General features: G+C 41.9%; 2 protein-coding genes across 3 annotated transcripts in view; both read left to right on the forward strand.

Moving 5' to 3' along the window:
• Window positions 1-6,676, forward strand: part of ptch1 (patched 1) — a 38,448-nt gene extending 31,772 nt beyond the window's left edge. Inside the window, exons 21-24 of one of the 2 annotated variants that reach the window (XM_037258587.1) lie at window positions 2,274-2,373; window positions 2,463-2,807; window positions 3,338-3,791; window positions 3,878-6,676. In XM_037258587.1, coding sequence (XP_037114482.1) covers window positions 2,274-2,373; window positions 2,463-2,807; window positions 3,338-3,790 — 898 coding nt within the window. In that variant the 3' untranslated portion in view covers window position 3,791; window positions 3,878-6,676. Of the gene's footprint in view, window positions 1-1,812; window positions 1,850-2,273; window positions 2,374-2,462; window positions 2,808-3,337; window positions 3,792-3,877 lie in introns of those variants that run through there. The other variant, XM_037258588.1, reaches the window with a different exon arrangement.
• Window positions 6,677-8,982: 2,306 nt separating this feature from the next.
• Window positions 8,983-21,734, forward strand: part of fancc (FA complementation group C) — a 19,102-nt gene continuing 6,350 nt past the window's right edge. Inside the window, exons 1-10 of the mRNA XM_037259768.1 lie at window positions 8,983-9,062; window positions 11,441-11,629; window positions 14,458-14,545; window positions 14,654-14,748; window positions 17,773-17,880; window positions 17,949-18,013; window positions 18,124-18,288; window positions 19,055-19,214; window positions 21,541-21,596; window positions 21,671-21,734. The exon at window positions 21,671-21,734 is cut by the window's right edge and continues 36 nt beyond it. Coding sequence (XP_037115663.1) covers window positions 11,462-11,629; window positions 14,458-14,545; window positions 14,654-14,748; window positions 17,773-17,880; window positions 17,949-18,013; window positions 18,124-18,288; window positions 19,055-19,214; window positions 21,541-21,596; window positions 21,671-21,734 — 969 coding nt within the window. The 5' untranslated portion in view covers window positions 8,983-9,062; window positions 11,441-11,461. The remainder of the gene's footprint in view (window positions 9,063-11,440; window positions 11,630-14,457; window positions 14,546-14,653; window positions 14,749-17,772; window positions 17,881-17,948; window positions 18,014-18,123; window positions 18,289-19,054; window positions 19,215-21,540; window positions 21,597-21,670) is intronic.

Genomic DNA, 21,734 nt, shown 5'->3' on the forward strand with positions numbered 1-21,734 from the left:
GACCACTGAGACCATGTCTCAACCTGCATGCCGCCCTGGAATCTACCTGAGATGCTGGTCATGCATGAGGGCTTCCTCCCCTTCTCATTCCCCCTGTAATCCTCTTTCTTCTTGCAGCTACCTAAAGAACACCTTTTGTGTCTCCCATACCTGTCGGATAAAGAGTTGAAGGTCACGAGAAGGAAAGTTGGAGAGATTAAAAGGAGGGCATGCAAAATGAAAAGGGGACGGCGAGGTTTTGTTGGAAAAGCAGAAAAGTCCTCTCTGGCTTTTGAAATCTCTTTCAGCTCATTTTAACAACCCTCGCTAGACATCTATAAACGTAGGGTGTGGACGCACCGGCTGGGGGGGCTAAGAGCGCAGCTGTGGAAAGCCGGGAGAAGTGGAAATTAAAGCCGACACACTGTGGGGGCTCTGTGTTGGTGGTTGCTCGAGTAAGTGGAGAGTCTGCGAAGGCAGCGGCTTAACTGACGCCGAAGTTGGTACGCCGTTCTATACGTTCGCACGGCCAAAGAGCATTATGAGAAGTTTCCAGTGAGCTCAGAGAGTAATTTAACATCCACGTCGGGTTGCGTGAAGCCGCAACACGGGCTGGCCGTGTAATTTGCCCGGCCTGCTCCTTTAAGAAAAGGCAGCTCTGTGCTCCATGTGACCTCCAAACATGCAAACTTAAGTCATGTGCACGCACACCAATGCCGCCATCCCTCCCTCCGACCTGCTCTCTGACCTCTTAATCATGAGGGTCAACGATGGCGTGCCTTCCAGCTAGGACGCACGCACACACACCGGTAGACCCCACGGACACTTCGCTCCTCACCTCCAGCGGCGCGCTCCGCTTTCTGGGCCTCCGTTTGGAAGGTTCTGCTGTTGAGTGAGCAAACAAAGCAGCGCTCCGAGACGGCGCATTAACAACAAGGCCCCGCTCGTATTTTCTTGCTGGGAGTGTTTCCCTGACTTTCTCCCGTCAACCCTGTGAATGTTTTCACTCCAAACAGCTCGTCGGGGGCACCGGGCCCCGATGTGTAGGCCGCACACGGACGTGAGTGTGCGCCTCCTAAAGGTGATGTAGCCTTTACCCCACACGGTGTGGAGCACAATCATAATTGTAGTTTGGATTCCAGTAATTCCTCACATATTTCAGATTCACTTTTCACTCGTCCACCGACAGTATGGCTGAATGGCAAACAAATATGATTTGACATGTGCATGTTTATTTGCATTGTCACAAAATGGCAGCTTTGTTAGGGTCCTGTTTGTAGGTGAGTGAAGTGGTTCACGGGCCAAGTGTACCTCTGATAGAGACCTCCAGCTAATGATGGCAGCTTGAGAGAGTAAGAGGGGTGTTTCTTACCTGATACGTTGGAGATTTAAGCAGACGGTGGAGATTTTGGAGTGGCCCGGGAACGTCACAGTGGCTTAGCTAGGAAAGAAGGTAGAGAAAAAGCGAGGGAATGAAATAAAAGACAGGGGGGGTGAAGAGGTAGAGGGACACGGAGCTCCTCCTTCCTCCTCCACTAAATTGTTGTAGCTTCTAAATTCTATACCCCTCACTCCATTCACTTTCTTAAGAGGAGGCCCCCTCGTCGCCCCTCTTTTACCCCGCGCCTCCTCCCTTCACATTCCTTCTTGCTTTGTTTTCTCCATGTTTTGCTTACACACACCACACACACACTCACACACACACACACACTCAAGAGAGAGCGCCCTTACACCCAGTCAGCCCCCAACCGCCTCACAATACATCACTCTTTGAATTAACTTGCGCTGGCTAATTATGCTTCCTCTTTCTCTTCTCTCCGTGGCATCTTAAAGACTAACCCTCTTTTAGCCGGACTTAAAATCTCATCAGGTACATTTCTGGTTTGCTCCAAATACACAAAGTGCATGCCTCAATGTGTAAGGGGGGTTAAGTGAGTTTGCTTTCATGTGGTGGTAGTGGCCGGGCATGTCTAAATGTCTGTGGTTTGTGGTTTTTTTTTATTTTTATTTGGTGTCTGCTTTGTTTCAATTCATATTCTTTTATAACTGGCATGTTTCAGATGAGCGCATACATGTATGCAAGTGCGTAAGAAGAACTTATAAAGTTGATCTCTTTTGTGACATATAATATAAAGCTAATATAAAGTAAAGCTCCTTGAGCAGTCTTAGCAACAACATTCATAGGTTTAAGAAAAAGTTGCTCAACTGTATTTTGTAAGATATTGTACATTTCCCCTGTGATGTTAGTTAATTCTACTTTTGGAACTTGACTTTAGTGTGGGTTGTGCTTGCAGGTATTTCTTTGCAGTATTGGCCATCCTAACTGTTCTGGGAGTTCTGAACGGACTTGTCCTTCTTCCCGTTTTACTGTCCTACTTTGGGCCCTATCCTGAGGCAAGCATTTGAACAAACTAGGAAAAAATACAGGCGCAAAGTATATCGGACCAGCCTTAAACAATATATTTGACCAATTTATTATTTAGGTGTCTCCAGTGGATGGTCGCAGCAGGTTACCCACCCCGGAGTCGCCGCCCCACGTGGTCCGCTTCTCCGTCCGACCTCGCCCTACAGCCTCGGCCTCGGCCACCTCGGCAGCAGCCTCGGACTCGTCTGATTCCGAGTACAGCTCCAACAGCAGTACATCGGGCGTCAACCAGGAACTGCCGAGCGACAACAGGGGACAGGCTGGATCCCAGGAACAGCAGCAACAGTACCACCTCCCCACCAGCAGGGGCAGGATACCCAGGACAGAAGAGGAAAGGAGAGCGGGATCAGGGCACAGGCGCTCGACCAGGCAGCCCGATCCCACAGCCTATATTGCGTCCTCGGTAAGACTACACGATGGGTGCCAATTCACTGATCTTTCAGTATTTTGTTGCAATGGATTGTTCATTGTCATTTAAAAAGGGAGTTCTAAAACAAAACAAAATGGTATTTAACAGTAAGCTTAATATTTTCCATTTTCAAAACACGAAAAAGAGCAATTGTTAAAAAACCAGCATCTTTATCTGGCTTTTTTTTTAAACCATCACTAATAATAATTGCTGTATATTTCTCATCTTTCTATTATCTACTAATATATGAAGAGGTTTTAAAATAAAAACAAAAGTTTGAAAATGCAACAAAAATATCTTAGTTTCTTAAATTACTTTTTGAAATAATACCTATGATTTTATTAAAAAAACAACAACTATAATACCAATGTAAAATACATGCATATACCAGATCATTTTTAAATTTATGTTATTTTCCCCAATATTCATTAAAATATAAAATGCCCATATGCGCCTTCTAAATAACTCCAAATAACTTGTAATTAATACTATGAGTAAAACACTTGACAATGTTTTTCTTGCAGTCTCAGGGTTGTAATGCAGGACCAGGGCCCAGCGCTTCTCAGCGTGCCAGGGACCCCAAGAGCCAGCAGCACCGGCAGGCCCCGCCCCCAGGCCGCCCGCGCACGGACGCTTTTGAAACCTCCACCGAGGCCGGCGCCCATGGCCACAGGGAACACTTTGCGGGCCACCGGGGGCGCGTCCCCCCACACCACACCAACCCTTATGGCCAGCCCATCACCACGGTGACGGCGTCGGCCTCCGTCACCGTCGCCGTCCACCCCCCTGGCTCCTCTTACCCGGGGTACGCTGCGACAGACGCTTACCGCCAGGAGGAGCCCCATTCTTCCTTCCAGGACCCCCATGTGCCCGCGGACCCCCACACGGGTGCCAGAAGGAGCACAGTGGAGGCAATGGAGCTCCAGGATCTGGAGTTTGAGGCAGCTGACAACAATAGTGGCAGAAGGGCCAGCTGAGGTATGTCACCACAATTATTTTGATAATAGAAAACCTAAAAATAATACTTCAGATTATAATATTTAGTAATACTTTCTGTCTTCCAGTAAGCTTGTGCGTGTCATGGCCAAAGATGGACTACAGGCAGATAACCTGGTCCGGCCCAGCTCGCCCATGGTCCCAATCCCTTCAACTCATGGTGCTCATTTTTACTGTAATCCCATGATCTCTTGTCTTAAAATATTTCTATCTATATTTAAAAAGATGTATACATATGTAAATAGGAACAAATCAATTAGCTATCTTTTTTTAAGGGAGAAAGTTGTGCAAGTCCTCATGTTAACAGACTGGGGCCGCCAATTTGTATGGTGTGTCGTGTGTGTGTGTGTTAACCCATTTTTGAACTATGCAAATTTAGGAATGTGTACGAAGACATGATTTGTTGATGGTGGGCATCACAACGTAATATGACATGATATGATATCCTAATACATTTCCTAATACATTTCTACGATAACCAAGCAAATCACCTATGCATAAAAATATCAAACAAACTATAGAAAAAATTACCAGATTAAAATTAGTCTAAATGGTAAAAAATATAATATCATCATACGATCATGTGCATCGTGTTATAATTAACATTGTTGGCAAGATTTTGTATTTCGATATTAATATTTTTGGCAAAAATACCGTATTATGAATATGTATTATTGGTTTAGTACGGTATCATACTATTGGTATTGTGGAAAAAGAAATGATCCTAATATTATTGATATTGTGATACTATTGGTACCATTAACAAAATACCATATTTTGATACACTTGCCATCGTTGACAGAATGCCATATCGTGATTCTGAGATTCCACCCCTTATGTGTGTGTTAGGTCTGTTAGCAAGCATCTTAGTTTACGTTCATTTCATATATGAGGGAAAACATCATTAGCATTGTTTGCTAGTACAACATGTGTGTGTTTGTGTGTGTGTGCGTGTGAGAATGATGATTGTTGTACAATGGTACGCATGTTGAATTCTGACTTCTTATCACAAACCTGTGGTAGTTTTTGTAACAATGACTGTTTTAACTCCACACGCTATGCGTGCTATTTAAGACAAGTAGATATGAAGACTTTTTTTATGAAGCTGTTTTTTGTTCATTTGTTTGTTTTCAAATCACTGCCTCTACATTGGAACCTGTTTGTGCATTCAGCTTCTCTTTCCAGTGTTTTTTGTTTTTTCTTGTAGAAAAGGGTGGGGAACCATTGAAGTTTTTATAAAGTCCTACAAGTTGGCAAAAGTAGTCACACTACAGTGTACATAAGTAGAAATACAGGCACTTGTTTTTTAAAAAAGACTGGTAGAAGTACTGGTTCAATTACTGTACTTAAATAAAAAAGTACACACTGAAACGTAATTTAAAAAAAAAAAAAAAAAAAACTGTCATACATGTTTTGGTAACATGCTCATTAAAAAAATATGTGCACAAAATGGTTTACATTTTTTATGAACTTATATTATAAATGCTTATTCAGCAATTAAAAAATTAACAATTAGAAAAAGGGTAGCATCAAATGTTCTGATATGGTCAACGAGCCATATGATTCCCCACCCGTACTGTAGAAGCTTGTCATTTAATCTACAAACAGGTTTTTTTCACTTTCCTTAAACCACCTCAGAAAGTTCTGGAACAGGGTTCAAAACAACCAGTAGGGGCACTAACTGACCCCACTTTGGTTCTACCCTAGCGGATAAGCTAAATAGTCACACCACATACTGTATAAGTTGGCCCAACCAGGCCATCAGTTATTTTTCAACTTGTAGCAACAACTTTCCTCATGTAGATGTCTTTTTCCTTTAAGGCAAAACAATAAGCTATTTAGCCCGCTAGCCTGCTAATGGCTAAATTCTACACGATGTGTCGAAACTTCTACATCATGTGTATGTATCATTACCCTCTGTTATCACTTAACTGGAGTTAGCTTGATGATGCTAATTGGATCCCGCTCACCCTTCAATGCCAAATGGTACCGCCCAAGCACCCCTCTGTGTGTGAATATGTCTCCTCTTTATGTTCTCTGTCCAGTCAGCTGCTTGCATGAACAAGGTTGTTTTATGATTATTATTACTATTATTATTACTATTATTATTATTTGTTGTTTTCTCTCCGTGTCATATTGGCATTAGTGGAGAAAATCATAGCTGGCAACTATTTTATTCAATTTGTTTTGTTTGTTTGTTCTTGACAGTCAATTGCTATATTTATATTTTTGTGTAATATAAGATGTTTTTTGCCATTGTTGTTGTGATGCCAGTGGATAACAAATGCAGGGAATTTTATGAGATAAAAAACAATACAGTTTATTGTTTTGATCTGTATAAAGTGCTTACTAATGTTAAATAGGAGGATAAGAAAAAGATGATATAACATTTTTACACTACAGGTCTCATCATAGCTCTTAGAGAATTTTTTTAAGTAAAAATGGAGAAAAAAAGTGATTGTTTCAGACTGCCATTTTGGATGTATGCTGTTGTTCCGTTACAAAGATAAATGTATGCCATATAATTTATTTATATGAAAATTTATTTTTGTAGTGTACATAGTAGCGGTCAAGGCTATTTTGACAGAAGTATATTTGAAAGAGTTTATATGGAATGATATACAGTACCATACCACGGGAAAGGTGCACACGTCATCACCTCCCCTTCAGTATTACACAGCTGTTTGTGCGCATGTATATACGTACATGTGTGCATGCGTGCGTGCGTGGCCATCCAAGTAGAACATTGTACTAGCTCGCCAAATATTCATGTTCAAACACTGATAGAATTCTAACTAATAAAATCAAAAATATAACTTATTTGTGTCTGTTTAACTTTAATAATAAAAAAGAAACTGCAAAAATGATTGCATGTGTGATGGTTTATTTTAATTTGATCATATGTATGTACATTTTCCTAGCCACAGTATTGAAATTTTATTAAATATTTTCAAAAACCTTTCCACACATAGTGGTAGCAAAGGAATGCCTGTTCATAAATGTATTTTATTTTACGTGACAAATTTCGGAACAGTCAAGAAGTTATGTATTATTTCACATGTGTATTTGTTTTTTCACATCTTTTTCCACTCAATAATTTTTAAGTGAGGCTTGTTATTTTTTATTTATCACTCTTTGAATGTCATTGAACCCTCCAAAATAAACTTTTACCTATCATTTAAAAAAATTAATTTACACACCTCAATTTCTTTAACAACCCTTTAATCAATGTATTTTCTGTTTATCTATACATACATCTGTAGAATTAATGAGTGGTGAGAATGAATTCAAAATCTATACACGGTTCCTCCTACATGTGGCCTATTGCCCCCATTGCCGCCCCTCTGTTGCCTTGCCCCTCGCACCCCCCGCCTCCATTTTATGATTTTGATTGACAGCTTTATAGACTGCAAGGAAATTGGTTGTAGTCAGAATACAGCTGGCCCTGTTCGGAGTCATGAAAAAAAGGCCAAGTGGCCTCGAGCTGGCAACGTGGCCGGGACGGCAGTCAGGACATATCCCCACCCCAACCACCCGCCATTGCCCTTGTCAACGACATGGGTGGCAGCCCTATTTCAGCTTGTAGCTCAGCATTGAAAGCAAATAAAGTTAAAATGGATGCTGGGGAATGTCCCACTATGTCGCTGAGTCAACATCGTTTTCATCAAAAACACTTGTATAATTCATTTTTTATTGTCCACAGAAGTGTTCCTAATATCGTGCACACTAACTAAATAAGGCAAGAAAGACTGGAATAGACCATGAGAATCTCTAACTAATCTCTAACTCTTCTATTAATATATCCCTAAGACTGTAAGGTTGGATAAAACATATTGAAAACAATCAATCGGTCAGTTTATGCGTCTCAAGTCCTGGTGCAAAATCAATCAAATAAAACTGTAAGTCCATTATTTTCATTTGGAATAACTACGAAAGGACACAAAAGAGTCAAATAATCAAGACAATGATGTTAACCAGTGGTCAGGGTCCCCTGTTTTTACTATCCTGGGGTGGGGCAGGTATGCGAAAGTACCCCCATGGGCCCCTCTTTCCTGAGGAAGCAACACAACAACCTGGTGGTTAACTTTTTACAGGTGTGCCGTGGACACTGTCATCTCAAAGTGCATCACAGCATGGTGCGGCCGCCGCACTGAAGGCTCATTAAAATCACTCGCCTCATGACTGGGGCCCACCTAACTACAAATAGGGGGGACATTGAGCACTGTTGTCAAGTATGGGCCCTAAACATCATCCTGGCCACGACCACCTCCCTCTGTAATGAATCACAAAACAGAAGCCAGAACACACTGCCATTAAGTTTTGACATTGAATTTAAATTTAGCAAATTTATTGGCATGAATTAGTCAAAATGGCACTAAAAAGTATTCATAGAAAATGCACACATTAAAACTCTTTCACTCCGTCTCTCATTTCTGTAAAGAAAAGAAAATATTTGATCATATAGCACAAAAAGCATAAAATAGACAATGTGGATGATACAAACGATTATTTCCTCTGTATCTGAAACACAGGAAAAACTTTGTCAGTTTGTGTATCTTCTATGAAGTATGTATTTGTATGCATTGCCGTGGATGTGTGCCAACAGACTCTGCAACGCTGTTTCACATTGGTCACAGCAGCCTTTGACTTTTTTTCTGCTGATCTCTCGTTTCCTCTTGAAGCCAAAAACCTTGAAAAGAATGCTCTGAAGGTATAATATTTGCGCTTTGGGTGGATGTGTGTCTGCTATTCAATACATTATGATTTGCTGTATACACATAAAACTATATTTGAAGGATACCGTAAAATATCTACAATATTGTTGAGGTATGAGAAAGGAATTCAGAGTTTTGCCTAGCTTCCAGAGGAATACGGAATTCAGAACCCCTAAAATGATTGACCATTTTGTGCATGTATGTATTGTCAATATGTGCATTTATTATCATAATTATTTAAAAATACTGTTTGAATATATTTTCGTTTTTAAATGAATCATTGTATTTCAAACTGTGTTTAAATGTGCATTTTGTATGATAGAATTGGTGCAGCTGCATGGCCCTGGTGCCTCGGGTATCAAGACTACTACATTTCCCACAAGGCAATGTGTGCAGTAAAACTGACGTCAGTGTCCATCAGCCAATCGAATTCCTTCGTACGCGGAAGAGGGAAATACGGACTAATTAACTTGATTTCTTTAGTGTAAAATGAAAGCGATACATTCAATATGCTACGATTTTGTCTAGCTATTCAAGGGTAAGTAGCTATTCGTCGTTTGTTGTACATATGGCACCGTCACCAGGGTGTCAAAAATGCTTGCAAATAGCTAGTGCCTGTTCGTTGAATTATTCAACGTAGGAGGCTTGTTTACATATTAATTTTCATATTTATATTGAGATAACACACATTTGGTCCAAGGTAAAGGAAAAGACACTTCCAATAGACCAGTTATTGTATCGCTAAAGTTTCCAAAAGTGTATTATATTTCTTAAATCTACATTTTCCTTATCGTTCATACTTCTTCAGGGTTTTCCTAATATTTTCACACTCTTTTATAACACCGTTAGTTTTAAATAGAAAGTGAAGTTTTACAGATTTGATTATACTGGAATAATATAAACAGTCTCATAATTGGAACAGCAAACCGACCCCAACCTAAAATCCACAAGCTTAGTCGTACAAATCTTCAAAGATAATATTTGACCAGTCACATCTTGTTCCTTCTCCGGAGGCTCTCTGGGCAGTCAGAAACTAAGGCAGCAGTTGAGCGCTTTTTGTGCATGTACATATATTTGTGGACAATTTGTGTGCTTGTTGTCATTGTGTACTGAATGTGCAATATGAACTTCCAGTGTAGGATAGAAGGTTTGCATTGTACTCTTGATGAAAACTTAAGTTTGTTTTACTTTTTCAAACCACTTCAAAATGTCCACCATTCCAAATGTCGCCACTTTATTTTGGAACTTTTTGCAGAGCATGTCACTGAGCAACATTTTGCGAAGAATAGTTAAATTCATAAATGCTGAGTTGCAAATATTTAATATGCTAGGACACTGTATTAATTGATTTATAATGGTCAGTTTACATTCACATATTTTGTTCTGTCTTGGAGTTACCATTGGTTACTATATCGTCACATGATGCTTGTCAGCTATAGTTTGCAGTTGCCTTGGTGATGGCTGTGTGGCATTAGATGTTATGACATCACAAAGGTTGGAAGCCCAATACAAAAGGACTGCTGCGTCTTCCACTAGTGCTTTGACATGCACGATTGTAAACATGCTTTTTGTAGTCCACAATGTTTTCACGGCTGTTGCGATTAGCCTTTGACATCTACGGCCTGGCCTGCCAGAAGATGTTCGGTATGTTCTTCGTGGCAGAGAAGGATCGTCTTAAAATGGAGGTGAGGGACCTGCAAGCGCAGCTCCAGTGTCTGGAGGAGCAGGTCAAGTCACAAGGGCCCGCCGTGGAGGAGCTCTCGGCCAAACTGCGACTGGAAATGGACGAGTACAAGACCCTGTGGGAGCAGGTGGAGTATTTGACCAAAAAGTTGGAAGTGGAGAAGATGAGGAAAAAAAGCGAGAGAGATCTTCTCCAAAAGGTACGGGACATGTGTTTGAGAGACGAGCACGAGAGGATGAGACAACTCCAAGAATTGGCCACGGAGGGAGACCACGTGGCCGCCAAAGGTCCGACGCAGCCTTTCCCAAAAGAAGAGGTTGAGGGCGACGAGCGAATGTGGAACGAGATCTTTGTGGAACTGATGGAAGCAGAAAGCCAGTTGTCTTATCAGAAGGGTCTGGAGGAAGTGTTGGCCTTGAAAGAGCGCCAACTTCGCAAGGAGGAAGCCCAGAACAACCTCCTCCAGTGGGTCATTGACAAGGAGAAGGTGTTTGCCGCCGATTACGAGAACGAGTTGCAGAGACTTTACAAGCGCAACAATGAAGGCATTTCTCACAGTTGAGTAAAAGTTTCAAGAGAAGCAACATTCATTTGCAATGAACACTTTTATGTATTCACTATCAAGGAAAGGATGATCTGCATCACAGTAGAGACTAATGGCGAGTGCGTCAGCCACAAATCGAAAGCGGATGGATTGGATGTTCTCAACTTCCATGTTCCATGCCAGAGTATAAAATTCCTCCTTTGAAGAGGGGAATTGGATGGAGAGCTGAAGTCACGTTGCTCTTCTTCAATTAACCGACAGCCGATGGTGATGCTGGTGGAGGACTAGTGCGCTTCATTTTGTCTCAGTTGCTTCAGAGCACTGACGCTATTCACCATCAATTGATAAATCAGTCAACCCTAATGCCACAAAGGTTTACAAAAACATCTTTTTTTATACAGCTCTTGTGTTGCATCGCATTAAATTGTGTACCCGAAAGCCATGTGTTTTATCATTAAAAAGAAAAAAGGTGATCTGTAATGTTTGTGAGTCAGTGCGTGTTTTTTACTTTTTTATAGTGTGGCCTTATTGTTTTACAATGTGCAACCGTAACCAAAACATGATTAAATTTTGATGAAACCAATGTGAATGCTTACAGGCTCTCTTCCTGTTCCTTGACAAAACACAGTCCGTGACTTGCCTGTGTAATTATGATAGTGAACACATCTCTCTCTTTTTTTTTTTGAAGGATCCTCGTTCAAACTGAACCATGTCTCAATCAGTGGTCCGAGTGCAGCAAACAGAGATGCAGTTGTGGCTGGACAAAGTTGAGGCTTGGGGCCAAGCCGACAGCGTGGACGTTCACAAAGATGCATGCGCTCATCTGTGTTCGCTGAGGGATTTCCTCCAGCGACTTCTCATGCACATTGACAACATGGTAAGTATTCAAACATACAGTAGGTGTTCATTCATACAAGCATGCCTGGCGGCTCGCAGACTTGACACTCAACCCGCTGAGATAAATTATCAATTGCATCAGCAGCCAAACGGCCGTTAGATTAATGACGCTACACACAAGTACACACACACGCACACACTCTTCAGCTTCTGTCCAAGCCAACCCGTGAACAGTGAGTCCAGCGTTCGGAGGCCAACAGAGGTTGCTCTATGTGCCGCAGAGGTTGCCTGGCTGGCAGCACTGCAATGTTGAATTTGTCAGGTAATAGTCGCGCTGGGACCTACAGTGCTAACCTAATGTATCCCCAAATCAGCTGCAGCAACCTTGGGCAGGAAGGTGCGAGGGCAGGGGGGTTATGCAGAACTGTGAGATTTCAGTGTTGCTACGACCGCAAGTGCTCTATCTCACTCTGTAATCACAAACCTGTTGGAATGGTGTGGTTGAATAATTTTAAAGCAAAGCTAAATCTAAATGGAGCTTTCTTGTTTAGCGAAGAAAAAAAAGACAAGAGCCATCCAATGACTGTCAAATATAGAGTGGTACCTTAACTGACAAGTTGAATTTTTGAAGCGAGCGAGCCTGTAACTCAATTTAACTCTCATATCAACTCAGGCAAAATGTTTTTAATTCACTAACTAGCATAAAGATTGGTGCAATGGAAAAGGGGTCATGGGGTCTGAGGAGACCAAATACTGTTATGGCGCAAATTGAGATTTAATGGAATGGGTGTGACATTGCACAATCTTATTGACACTATCCCACAAGCCAAATTATAAGTCAATGTAAATAATCGGGCATTAAATGGCCTTTCTGTGTAAATCCCGACAAAGCGTTGATAGCTATGCCTAAAAGAACAGAACTTAACATGAAGGCCTGCATGGACATTAAAAACAAAACAAAGCAAAACGATCTTTCCATCTTCCAGTCTGTGAGCATGACTCCGGGCTTACGTCATGCCGAGGTGCGTAAAATGAAGGATTGGTTAAGAAACAAAAGCTGCTATAGTTTAATTGGACTGAAATCCTTTTTACAGGCACTGGAGTCATAAAAGACCATGTGAGGATTGCCTGCTTCTTGGCAGCGCTCCGCATCCCTTGATGACTTAACTGCTTTCTTGTGGCCGGTGCCCAAAAAGTGGTGTTGAATAAGAACAGTTGCTCTGGAAAACAAAGTGGATGTTTCTCATTTGCTTGTTGATCTCCTTCAGGTTTCCAATAACTTTTGTCATCTAACTTTCCAAAATCACAAGCAATTAGGATAGCATCTCACTCAAGTGAATGAGTCAAGTTAACCATCTTGTCTGTTGCTGTTTTTTTTTTTTCTTTTCTTTTAAGCCATACAGCTACCTAATCATTTGCTACTCTGAAGAATTAATTGCAGTTCACCTCTTTTCAATGCCTCTCCCGCCCTCGTATCAATCCCTTTCTGTTCTTTTACGGCGAAACCCCATGGAGGTCTTTATCAAGGCGTTTCCCCATAAAACGGAAAATTATATACATACATTCTGCCTTAGGCGTGGCAGTAGTTGGTCTATGAGGACTTGGATTATATCTTGCAGACTGGGAAAGTTTCGAGATCCATACGGACCAAATGCTTCTTAGACTGTTTTTATGTGGGTGAAGTCGCCACCATAGCATTGAAACACATCCGTAAACTGCATAAAAGCTTTGTTTTGTTGTTTTGATCAACATCGTCACTAAAGCTGTCGTCGTGTCACAATAAAAAGTTAGGAAAGCCATTAATTATGGTTTCGTTGCATTTCGGTTTTGAGAGAGGCGGATTTCTTTCACACACACGCACACACGCACACACACCAAATGCTTCAACTAAAACCGCTGTGATTTCCATGTCAGACAATCAATGGAGATGGCAATGTAACCAAAAAAAAAAAACGATGTGCAACTATTTAGACCAGGCCAAAACCAGGAAGTTAGCATTTCCCCCCAATGATGCAGATGTCGTCTAACCGATTATCCAAACCTATTGAAGGCCCATCATTTGGTGAAGCCATGTGATCGTATGAGATCTTTTTCTACTTGGAGGCCCAGTGGGAGTTTCTCTGCTTGAGCAGCAGCACATTGCCTCAATTACACTTTTGCGCTGTGTGGCCTCCTCCTGCAACAAAGCTATGCTGTTGAACTTAATTAGCTCATAGTTCAAACATATCATACGGGCTCGCTACGGGTTAATTAGATTCCGTAATACTGTACACAGGCTGGGCTATTTGTACGCACATGTGCCGACATTTACTTCAATATGTTACCGCTGGGTTTTGGTATTTTGTTGTTTTTTGTTGCTGGGGGGCACTCACAATAAATGTTGCTAAATCCTCCAATGTAGCGCTCTCAAACCCTCTCGCATACTTAAAGTGCCTGCCGGGTGAAATAAAGCACATGGTGGCTTGCGAGCTGCATAAACAAACCCAGCGAGTATAGAAGCATGGACTCGAGCCAGGCTCTGCTCCGTCTTTCACCGCGGCCGTTATAGCGAGAACCGCAACATGAAAATGAAGCGGCTCTAGGAGAGCGGCGAGCCGCTGCCCTGGCCGACCGGTCTCCCCATATTGTCGTAATTCTGCTGAGATGGCGGGAATTTGGGGAGGGTTGACGTCGACCAAAATCCAATGTAAAAAAAAAACGTGTTGCTTATAAAAATTATATAGTGTTCGGTGCCTGTTTGTGTTTCTATTCATAGAACAGCTTATGTTAGAAGCACCCTTTTTTGTGTTTCATTACAGTTAAGGAGTGACTTATGTTTTACACTTAAAAAGAAAATGAAATGAGTGATTTTCTTTTGCCTGTTCCAAGGGTTCCACAACAGAGACTATGAAGAAGATGCCTTTTCTTGGCCAGATTGTGGGCCGCTTGTGCTGGAACCCCGTTGTCACTGCTGACGGTGAGACCCCTTGTGAGCCGCTGTGAAGTGTGTCTTGCAGGCTATTTGTTTTCACCAACCGTGATGGCGATTGAACAGAAGAGTGTAAGGTTTTTTTTCTTTTAACAGTTGAAAGCAGTGGGCTGATCTTCCAGTGTCTGTGGGCGCTATACTCTGAGCAGCCGGCCAATGCTTTGGAAAGAAAGGCTAACCAGTGGATACAGGTATGATGGATGTTATCCAGTTGATCTTCTGTGGAACCTTCTAAGGGAAAAAAATAGAATTATTGTGTTATTTGTTTATTAGTAGTTTTCAATTCAGTAACAGTGCAGGCAATGAAATGATATGTTAACTCTGGTAAAATACTGCCCCCTATATTTAAAAAAAAAAAAGTGTGGAAAATACCGTGATTTTCCATGCATAATGCGCAAAATTTAACTAATTTATTGTCCTAAAATCTGGGGTGCGCATTATGCATGGGTACAACCATTTTTGAAGAAAACCTCCCTCGAAATAAAACTTGAAATCACACCTTTCTTCTTGTTTGTTGTCAATCGCGCATCGCATTCAGCCATCCTGCCCAACACACTTAGTCTGTAAAATTCATAATTGACGACACATCGTTTGATGCGATGGTGCAATCCTTGATGGTGTGTTATTGTCAAATATTGTTTGTTTTTTAATCTCCATCGCAGACCGGATATCATATGGAGGCCGCCATGACAGTATGCGCAGAACGGATGCGCAAGACACGTCAGCTATATAAAGAGCGAGAGTTCAGTTCTCTACCTATTAGTTTCAATTCACAGTTTAATTAGCAGTTTCCATCAGCAAATAACAAAATGCGTATTACAGGTAATATTTTATTTCACAACACTTTGCCTTGTTCCTTTCTTCTCTGCTGTTCACTTCAAACACGCTCCATACGAACACAATGCTCTCGTATCAGACGCTTGCTCAATCACCTGCTCGTTTGCTGTCACAATGTACCCTACACAAATCCGAAACATTTCTTCGCTATCGAGTTTGCTAGCGCATGCGCAGTGATACTGACCGGCAGAATAACATCCGGTTGTTCCCAAAGATGATATTTTATTTGAAATAATTTTACGTTTACGGCATCGACATGCCATTTTTAGGGTGCGAATTATGCACGGGGGCGTATTTTGCATGGAAAAACACGGTAACCTGTTCCCTTTTCATTACAAACATGGTTTAGTGTACTTTTTTGCTCCGTGTTGTCTATTCTCCTTTTTAAATGATTGCTTGTGTCGACATATTTTTGCCTTCTCATTTTGTTTCCTCATTGTGGGCCTGTCACCACCACATGTTAGCCTTCTGACGGTGTTTGAAGTCTACTGCGTTCTATCTTTGCAGGAGGACCACACAGTGACGCCTGTAGCATGGCGGGGTCTTTGAGGAGATGATAAATCAAGTGTGAGAGTGTTATATTAGAGGACTGGCGATTGCTCTTCTTTCAAGGGGTTGCTTTAGTGACTCAAGCAGTGTGAACCACAGACGGTCCCTGGAGCCTCTGTGGTTGCTTTCCCGTGTTAAAACATTGCTCTGACTCTTAGCTCACACTGGCTGTAATACTTTGTGTGTTTTGGAAATCATTTGAGCTACATCAACGATTCACTTCTATTTTGCCATGTCTGCTTTTATTGCATCCTATTTAAATTGGATTTCTTCAAAGCTTCCTTGATGTTTGCCCAAAACTGTGCTCCAGCTTTATGCAGAGATGCATACAGTATTTTTGTGGAGCCTCGGGTGGAGTAAGTCAAACAGCAAATGACATTTCAGTTCCTTTCAATTGGGAGAATTGATTTAATATCCAGGCAAATAGTGTTACAAGGCAAAATGGTAAATGCGAAAGTGAGAGAGGTGAATCTGCATCCTTGAACCGACTGTGGTGGATCTCCGATGTTGTCTATATATGCTTCTCTCATTGGTTTGGGCTGTTCAGCTATGTCTTCGCCAGTGCCATCTGCTTTTGTATACATGGCTGCTTGGAAGGGTATAATTGCTGCGGTGTCTCCGAGCCAGCTCGGTCGCTGGCTGTTTTTCTGGGAACATAAGATGACTTTTGACTGAAAGCATTTGCTGTCCAACAATGGGTTTGTCTTTCATCGCTGGTGATCACGCCCTTTTCTTCTATTCTGAAGATCCAGCAGTTCACCCCCGTTGGTCGTCATTGTGTCTATCCAACCAGGCTTTCTTCACCATCCTCAATGTGCCTTCAAACCGAGCTGGATCACTTTTGTGTGGACTCGGGCTCGGAGGGCGCTCAGATGGTAGTGATTGGGGTTTCTTTGGTGAGGCGACGTGGAGGGTATGACCACACAGCTCCGCCAACAGCGCAGTATTCCAACTATTCTACTTGTCTCGCTTTCCAGTCCCCACCATTCCCTTTTGTCCGCAAAGTCCACTTCTTGTGGTGAGCTTATTCCTGCAGTCCATTGAAGTCATCAAACGTTGTAGCAAAATGTGAGGCCCTGTTGTCCAAAGTGCCTTTTCTAAACAAGTCTATCACTTTAATGTGGTCCAACAGAAACGGTTACATCAGGGAAACCAAACCTCTTCAAACCAAACTTAAAATGTTGTTTTGGAATCACTTGTTGCTTTTATTCCAACTTTGAGTATAATTGCCTGGATGGAATCACCATTTACAAAATCTCCCGCCACAAAAAGCAGAGTCCAAAAGGCTCTTTAGTCAACATTTCTATTTCATCCGTTTAGCATTTCCTCTCCTTGGCCCTTCATTATCACCATCACCACCATCAGCCTTTTTCACAGTCAAGAATGATTCGAGTTTATTGGTGTCCTTTTATCAGTGTGTGTGTGTGTGTGTGTGTGTGTGTGTGTGTGTGTGTGTGTGTGTGTGTGTGTGTGTGTGTGTGTGTGTGTGTGTGTGTGTGTGTGTGTGTGTGTGTGTGTGTGTGTGTGTGTGTGTGTGTGTGTGTGTGTGTGTGTGAGATGAGGCCCCTTCTGAAAAATGCTTGTAAAACACTGAGGTCCTTTGCAACAAAGACTGCTCACATCTAAAGGTCTTCCTCATATGTTGTCAATACATTCTTACCTCCTGGAATGCTTTTTTATTTTATTTTTTGAACCATTCCCGCTCATGTCTTTGAAAAGATGCCAACTGAGTTGTCCTCAATTAGCTTTGATGGTATCCACCTTAGGCATTGTTGCCAAAAGCATAAATCTGCTGCTTCATATGTATTTTGTTGCTCCGACTCCCACAGAAACTGTTGTGTCAACTTGCCACCGAAGATGACGAATCACTAGCCAATTCTTTGCTCCAACATTTACATGTGTCGCCAACTCAGTACCGCCTCCAAGTCCTCAGAAAGGTATTGTGTAGTCATAATGGTGGCTGCTATGATACATAAAACACAATAATTCTTTCCCCACTATTCAGGTGGTGGCACAGTTGCAGAAAGACATTGGAAAAAGCTGCAGTTCACTGGGAGACAGAAATGAGAGGTGATCCCCTAAAAGTGAATTCTGTAGACTGAAAAGATGTACAAGAGAACTAAGCGGCAGTGTTGAATTTTTGATCGTGCAAAGACACTTGATAAAATCTTTGTGCGCAGGTGTTCATGTGATAGGATGGTGGCGACATGCGAGGCTTGCGTTCCCCTGGTTACCTGCCCCGAGGTTGCTCCTCTCATTGGAACTTTGCTGCAGCGGTCACTAACATGTGCACAAGCAACTCTCCCGTATGACTTCCTGGATGCTCTAAGCTCTGCCTATAGCAGGTACTCGAGGATACAGTCAGAATATATTATTTATCACAAGACTTTCTCGTTTATGATAATTTTGTGCTCATAATATTTTTGTTTTGTTTAGACTTTTCATGACGGTCTTCTAGTATTTTCTTCCCTCTTAATCTTGGAAAATTACAACTTCATTGACATGCAATAACTGCTTTTTTCCTTTGGAAATTTGCGACCAATACTGCTATTATACTCTTATGATATTTGTAGTCGCTTTGAATTATTGACTTAAAAATCACTAGTTTCCCTCACGCTTAAGAAATATGATAATATAATAATGGTAAATATTTCTTTTCTTACAGTAACAACTTTAGTCTCTTTAAAATGACTTAACCTTAAAACCTGAACCCCAAATTGTGCTTTTGTTTTTAGACCCTTCATATATCTCCTACATTAGGTTTTGACAAGTTTTGGAACTTTTAGGTGATTTAATCAGTGATTGGGCTCAGCCTCTTAGCCCTCCCTGAATTGTAATACTTCCACTTAACGTAGTTCAAGCTCCTTTGGCAACAATACGTGGCACATGTTGCTTTTCATCTTCCTCCTATTCTTCTAGGAGCAATCAATGTTAAGTTTGTTGCGTATATCAGGACACAAATCAAAGGCTCTAAATTCTTCATTTCACTCTGATTGCATTGTTTTAAAAAGAAACCAAAGCCGAACCGCAACATCTGGTTAGCAGATGGTTTCCCCTTCCGATGTGATACAACGAGATGTGACATAATAGATATGACTTGATTTTTCACAGTGGTCGCTTGTCACTGGAGGACCGGGCTGTCGTGGCCCTGTGGTATCACAGCCTGCCCAGCCTGGAGGAGACGGTGCTCGGTCTGCTGGAGTCCACCATCTTCGCTGACGCGCCGCCGTCACCGCAACAGCTCAAGCGGCAAATAGCGCAGTCGCTGCTGGTAGGTTTGCTACACTCCCGTTAAATCACGATTAAACAAATGGGACGCTTGCCATTATGCATTTCCCTTATTTGTCTCCTTGGGTAGTAATGCAGCATGTAGTCTTATGGCAGAAAGATCAAACAGGCCGTTGTACTCATCGGCCCGCAAATAGCGTCTCAGATCGGAATTCATTATTTTAATATTACCGTCTTTTTTCATAACATGAAACGTTTCCACAGATTAGGGTTTTTTTTCCTTCCCAATAATTGACTGTTTCCTTTGCCGTTGTTGGATTTGCCTAGCGTGTGTCTCACGTCATTTGGCCAGCTCCAAACTGCGTCTCACATCATTTGGCGTGCACCACACAAGTCTTTATTGTGCGGGTTAAATCGTTCGAGTCCCCGCTGCCTGAGCCCCCACCCCACCACCATCTCATACGCTCGGGTTTGTACAGTGGCAAAGTCATTGATCACATGACGATGATTAAGGTAATGGAGAAAGAAGTGTTGCGAGCGAAAGTACAAACCTGTCCTACATAAATAGTGTCACAAATCATGTTTGTACAAATTCATGGCTGCCGCACACTAAGAATTACAAAGTCATAGGGCCACGGCAAAAAGACGAAAAACTTACTGGGGGAAAAAAACGCTTCTAGAGACTGTTTAATATTTAAGTTTTTCATTCTTTTTATCTAGTGCAGTTTACTCATCACTTTTTTTATTGGTGAAATGATCACATCTTTTACATATTTCGACTTTTTTTTTACGACTCAGTTGTTTTTAAAAAACATTTTCAATGTGGGCTGAGCACTCCTACTTCGTAAGGTTAAACTCTGGTGGGAAACGATAATTTGGCCGCCTTCTCGTCACGCTCAAGTTTTTGTCGGGCATGTCACTGCTGCTTTCCAGCATTGATGGTCCACTTGAGTTGCGTTCAAGTGCCTAACAATGCACACTTTTGCAGTTTCAAGTTCTGTACCCATTAAATAAGAGAGATGACTAACACTGCACCGAGAAATACTGAATATCCGCCTCTTGATTGCACTCGATGACCATCTAACGTTCACACGAGTTACTAATCAAGTCTGACGGAAAGAAGCTTTTGTTTATGTCAGTCCGAGATTTGTTTATGCTTTCATCCCTTGCTGGTTTACCTCTTGTTTTTATCACCTTGGTACACACACACGCACACGCGTGCACACACGCACGCACGTCTTTAGTGAATGTTCTTTGTTTAAGATATTACATCTGGTGTAGTGTGTCTGTCGTTAAGAGAGTAGGAGGCAAAGTTTAGGTTTCACTTAGCTTAAGGTTGTTTGGATGTCAGATGTGCAAAGGCAAAAAAAAAAAAAAAAAGGAAAAGTCGACTGGCTTGTGTCTCTCTTCTCTTTCTTTTCAATCACCGCAGTCAAATGGGGAAACCTGACATTAAGGCAGACATTCCTCGTTGGACTTGTGCCGCCACCTCTACGTGATCTATTCTGACTCGAGCCCCAATGACAATAAACCTTCGCTTCCTCGTTTCCGACCGCCAAAGTAAAAAGAAAAAAACAAAACAAAAAAAACAGGATGTTTGTTGCGTGCCGTAATTGCAGCGGTAAGGTAATGGAGGCCAACGCTAAAAGGCCCGTCCATCTGTTTTAAATAGCAGGAGCTGTGGCACAACCTGCAAATACCCACATTTGGGTGCATTTGCATGCATTTATGTGGACAGCGACATGTCGCTGCAACCCACCCAGCCACTCGCGTACACGCAAGCTGCTCTGCTTGCAAGGCTCATCCTCCTTTTACATGAAACATGGCAAGAACATGATGAAAGGTGGTGATGTTGTAATAACATCAGGAATCCACCAGGTGCTGCTCTTTACCCATAATCGACGCCCGCTTACTTTTACAAGGGAAAGTATAGAAAATCTTAAAATTACTTTCGTTCTACTTCTTCTTGTAAATGTAAACTGTATTTTTGCATCGAGATAAATGTATATTTTCTGCTGTCAAAAGCTGACATGAACAACTTAAATGACACCCAAACAAGAGTTCAAGATGTGCTTCAGTCCTGTGTCTGTATGAGAGAGTACGTTATTATGGTTATTAATTAAGATGTGGAAAATCCGAATCAACTGTCGAGACATAGAAGAGGGAGGAGGTGCGCCGTGCAGCTGTTAAGCGTTTGTGCTGGGGCGTTTTTAGAATGTGTTAAATGTAAAACACATGATGCGCTTACAATATAGTGGTGGGGATGTGTGGAGAGACGAAAAGAAAAAGAAAACTCGAGTTAGGGCCAAAAAGTTGAGCTGGAGAGACATCTAGTGGTGTGTTCACAACCAGCTTGCCTGTTTTTCCAGCCCAAGGCCTGTGCTCAACACTGCTCCATCTTCTTGGTGGTGAATGACATCTTTCGGTGAGTCTCACTTGTGTCCACTTGATATTCATTTAGTTGTTTTGGACTGACCTGTGAGCATGTGTTTTTGACAGGTCTGTCCTCAAGAAACAGGAGGATCACCCGTGCATTCGGGATCTCATCCAAAGCTTTACCAGC

This window comes from Syngnathus acus, chromosome 9 (assembly GCF_901709675.1).
Source record: "Syngnathus acus chromosome 9, fSynAcu1.2, whole genome shotgun sequence".
Classification (NCBI taxonomy): Eukaryota; Metazoa; Chordata; class Actinopteri; order Syngnathiformes; family Syngnathidae; genus Syngnathus; species Syngnathus acus.